The sequence below is a fragment of the Montipora capricornis genome, chromosome 9 (assembly GCF_036669925.1).
Source record: "Montipora capricornis isolate CH-2021 chromosome 9, ASM3666992v2, whole genome shotgun sequence".
In the NCBI taxonomy this organism is placed as follows: Eukaryota; Metazoa; Cnidaria; class Anthozoa; order Scleractinia; family Acroporidae; genus Montipora; species Montipora capricornis.
The window spans coordinates 6,732,520-6,737,519 of record NC_090891.1 but is presented as its reverse complement, the minus strand read 5'-3'; the positions used below and the strand labels follow the sequence as shown (position 1 = coordinate 6,737,519).

Sequence of the window (5,000 nt, the reverse complement as noted above, 5' to 3'; positions counted from 1 at the left end):
TTAACAATGTTCTTTTTTTAAGACCCAGAACCATTTATTGCCTGGGGCCTGTTTCTCGAAAGTCCAGAAAATTTTTCGGGCCCGAAAACCCTTTGTGAAACTGCTAACCGCTTGTTTTGGAAAGCCGATATTTTAACATGTTTTCAAGCCAACTAAAAAAGAAACTTGTCTGCGAAGTTTGACGACTTAAATGCTCTCCGTTCTTGAGATACAAAAGAAATTGTGACACCCAAAAATGGCCCGTAAAGTTTCGGGACTTTCGAGAAACGGGCCCCTGATGTCAATCTAACCTCACTATCAGCCTGTTACTGTAAAGCAAAAAATGGTGCTCATGAATTAATCAAATGTACAGAAAAAAACCTCCTCAAAATCCAACAAGAAAGAAGTTTGGATGGTCAAGACAGAGATCTCATAAGTTGACGTATTATGTTTAAATTTGTCACGTGGTCGTTACGTCATAATGAATGTAATTTCACCATTCACGTGACCATAATTGATTGCCTTTTAAGGAAATTAATGATGGGGAACGATGGTCAATCATGGTGAATGGTGGTGAATGTATGTGACTTTGTCGAGCACGCGGACTAGTGGCACATTGTTTCAGAACATAACAAAAGCAAATTGGCTCCCTAGGACAATAAGGCTGCCTTGATCTTTGTTGTCCTTTTAATATCCCGTTACCAAGCAGTGAAACTCTTCTTTTTTTCCATTCGAGTCTCACAGAACCAGTCTTTACAAGACACGAGTTTGACCGAGCAGGCTTAAGAAATACTTTTAATTGCCCGTGTCTCAGTTAAATTGAATATAATGAGAGCTAGCAAAAGTAGCACCTTTTCGTGTTAAGTTGTTTTTGCTTTTATAGTATTCCATAGCTGTATGATATCTTCTCTGTCTGAAGAAGCACAGTAAAACCTGTCAGAGGAAACAAACTGCACTCACATGAATATTAAAATGGTTTTTCAGCATGCATTAGTACCAAAAACAATTTTTATCAGTCTGAGAATATACTGGTGTTTCTGCTAACTGATCGTAAACGATACTTTGAAGCTGGCACACGATTAGTACGCTAGAAGGTTTCCCTTCCATAGTTTCTTTTACACGACCCAACATTTGAAATATCAGGCTTTTACCAAATCCTGTTGGTAGCACAGCCAGCAGATATTTTCCTGATAACAGAGTAATAATTGCATCTTTTTGCTCCAAACGCAATTCGCGAGACATAATATTAATATTCCGAGTTATGATGAACAATGAAGAGGTTTTTCAAACGCGGAATCAAAATTCTCAACAATACACACCATTTTCCTCCTTCCTGCAACGTGAAAATAATTGTTGAATGATTGACAAGAAGTGGACAAATCTCACCAATCAGAAACTCCGTTTGTGGGCGAACGCAGTCCTCTGAGGAAAAATAGCTTCGGGCAGGTATATTTTTCATTTCCCCTCCCCACTCAACTCTCCCGCTCTTGGCCTACCCCCTTGGTGACAATTTAGTCCTCTCCCCAAATTTCCTCTACTTCAGAGATTCAAGATGGTGGACAAAAATTCTGGGGAGGATTATGCTTACCTCGTGACCAGTAAATACGCCTGCGAGTTCGAATCACAGCTCCTGAGCTCCAAAGTTCACTCCAAAGTGCCAGTATTACTGGGGGGGGGGGGGGGACAGGTTGTACATGCGACAGGATTCTTTCATCGCACCTGACGCCACGGCGGCCATGTTGGTGGAAAGAACAATAGCGAAAAGTCTTTTGGGAATTTTATTCTATTATTATGCAAAACTTAATCTACATTTTTCTATTGTTTTGGCACCAACATGGCCGTCTTATCACGTGAGTGCAATCAAAGAATTGGAGAAGCGCCCACACCCGCAGTAGGTTACGGTAGGAGCTAAAGAAAAAGGAGCCTTCGGGTTGCCTTCGATTTCGGTCGGCCTCTCGTCTAAATTCCTCTTTACTCTTACATTATGTTACCTCCTTGTAAGCACCAACATTTTGGAATACTGCCTCGGCTAGTCCAATGAGGCCACAGGAACAGCTGAAACAAAGGGATAAGATTAAAGCAAGGGAAAAAAACAAATAGGAGGGCAGCGGTTTTGAGGGAAGGGCAAATTATAGTGAATAGATTTTGTGAGTGCTGAATTAGACTGGAATTAAAATCACGAACGTACCGACTCACGAACAGAAATCTTGACAAATATTAATGAATGGAAAGATGAATGAAGTGGTGGAGATAAAAATGAGATGCAAAAAGTGGTGACAAACATTATAAACAAGCCCATTGTTTGAAATTATTCACTTGACGTTTCGTATGCTTCGACAAGTATTTAATTTCCAACAATGCTGTTTGCGTCTTACGTTTGATTGAGCTGCGACGGCCAAGGCATGACAAGGCATGACAAGGCGGGGATAACGTACAAGTACCCAACTAATTGAAATATTTAGCATCGCGTCTACGACGAACGGGAAACGTCGTGGTGAATTGACGCTTTATCAAAAACAACAGAAACTTGTTGGATTCAAACATTTTTTATCGTGTTGGACAAGTTGGAATAAGATAATTTTTATAACTTTATAACGAGGTGTAGCCTACAATTCGCCGTTTCACGTAATGGTAGGTTTTATATGGCCACATGCTGCTGCACTATGTGTTCAGGTTACATGAGGTGACTACAGTAAAACTCATACAATCATGGACAAAATTCCTTAGACAGTCATGCACAACTCGTAATTATCGAATGAATTTAGAATTACTTCCAAAAGAGGAGCTATATTTTAAAACTCCCTGGCAGTTCCCCCCTCCCTCCTCAATGCAATTTGAAAAAATATTATGGGCACCCGTTTACTGAACATTAGGGTGCGACATATCTAGCCATAAAAGTACTACACTTCAGTAAAAAGAATTGTTTTAGTCAAAGTTTGTGGGGACGGAAAGGTTGTGTGCAAGTACATGAATAGAAAAATAGTTTGAGCAATTTCTCAAAATAAATAAGTTTTACTCACCGCATCGTTGCGGAGGGCATGTTTATGATTTCGCTCATTGCGTTACAATTCATAAAGATAAATAGGAAAACAATGCAAGAACCCGGGGAAGATCAAGCAGAAAACCTCTTGAAGCAGTGTTGAGGTTAGCCAGCGTAGCAAGCGTTTCCGATGGGTTTCAGAGAACTTTTGTCGGTCAAAAGTGTGAGTGAGTGAGTGAGTGAGTGAAAAAGCCCGCTTCTCAATATTTCTCTTCTGTGCCCCACGGAAACGCTTGCTTCGGAGGCTATGTTGAGGTGCACAAGTTAGCCTAGCAAGAGGCTTTGCTGATATTTTGGCGCGCTGTCAAAAGCTTACAGATTAGAGCGACCTTGATGCAGGCAAGTTGAAATAAATTATGCGAACCTTCGAGAGGAATGAAGATGGCTAAATCTGAGACCTTGTCCATGTTTTGCCACACACAATAAGTGTCGAGGATGACCCGGCAAACGACACAATTCTACACGAATTTCCTTGACATACAGCCGAAATACTTGAACGGAACTTTAATGTCATTGCTCGATGCAATGAAGAACAGCCGCTAGTATTAAAACTAACAAGGTCGACAAACACCGATAGTAGCAAACTAGTCGCTGAAAAGATTATGGAAAGTCAAAACATCGAGAATAAAGGTCGCAACCACAACTTGAAAATTATCTTCTTAATTTATGAGGATAAGCTTAGTTTAAATCATATCATCCGGGACAAGTTTTGGGTAGGAAGGAAGCCAACAGAACCTTATTAATCGGTTACACACTGTATTATAAATGAGATTTAGGGCAGGCTGGTTTTTTAAATTCAGCACAACGGGAAGCTGAGAGAAGACTTCAAGGCTAGGGCAATTCTCGAAAACAACATACTTTTAAGAAACGCTGTTGTTTAAAAGCAACAGCGTTTCCAGCCAGTCCAAGCCTCGTCGTCAATCGCAACAACAGTTGATTTAGAATACGCCTTGCTTGTTAGTCTTTTCCCCCAACCTTCATGATCCAATTGACCGTAATAATAGCAATTTGCACTTACAGTTTTGAAACCGAAATGATGCGGGATTGTCCATTAATAGTAACTGAATCTGTTCACATGTTCCACTTTGTTTAACTCGGTTGCAAATTGAGATTTAATTAAGCAGCAGTGTGTTCCATAAAACGGCGATAGTGTATACAATCATCTACAAGAATGCTTCCTAACATTCCTAATTAGTATGAAAACAATGCCCGTCGAGCTAAAAATGGTGGACTGCGAAAAGCAGGTGTTTCCAAAGGTGAGGAAAATGGTCACGTGGACATCACTGCTGTTTCACGTTTGTCGTAATGGTGAAGCCTTAACTTTCTAGTCATTAAAATAGTAACTTTAAAGTGTTTTCAGTAGCATTCATCAAGAAGTGTAACTTTTCAGTAAATCGCAGCAATGGCTTTGGATATAATTCTGTTATGCACCTAGGTATCACGGGGCTTTGACTGTGACGTCTATCTCCAGGGTGGGGATTTTGATCATACGACATATCACCAGGGTGGGGAATTTGACCTGGCCACCATCTTGGATAATGAAGTTAAGGTAAAGTTCGCTACGAGCCTAGAAGGCACGCCAGGCCTGCACTTATCTCCAGTTTCTGTAGCATGAAGCGACTAGGAGTATTTCTACTCCCCCCTGGATGGGATGCTAGTCCATCGCAGGGTTACCCCCAGCATTTTCGCCGGTACCCATTTATACACCTGTGTGGAGAGAGGCACCGTGAGAGTAAAGTGTCTTATCCAAGAACACAACACAATGTCCCCAGCCAGGACCCGAACCCGAACCACTCGATCCGCAGTTGAACCCACTGACCATGAGGCCACCGCGCCTCACGAAAGGTGAGTAATACATACATTTCACTCTTATTGTGTGCAGCAAGGTCTAAAGGGTATTATCTTGGCCACCTTTACTGGCCTCAGGGTGGGGACTTTTGAAACTTTTGGCCAATTATGTTGTCTCGGGGGGTGGGAAATT

The 5,000-nt window shown here is 41.3% G+C and overlaps 1 protein-coding gene across 1 annotated transcript in view; it reads right to left on the bottom strand.

Annotated features, from left to right (window-relative positions):
- Positions 1–5,000, bottom strand: part of LOC138016825 (uncharacterized) — an 11,346-nt gene that overhangs the window by 2,559 nt on the left and 3,787 nt on the right. The window contains exons 2-3 of the mRNA XM_068864005.1: positions 1,971–2,034; positions 831–912 (exon numbers count right to left, since the gene is read on the bottom strand). Of these exons, the coding sequence (XP_068720106.1) occupies positions 831–912; positions 1,971–2,034 (146 nt within the window). The remainder of the gene's footprint in view (positions 1–830; positions 913–1,970; positions 2,035–5,000) is intronic.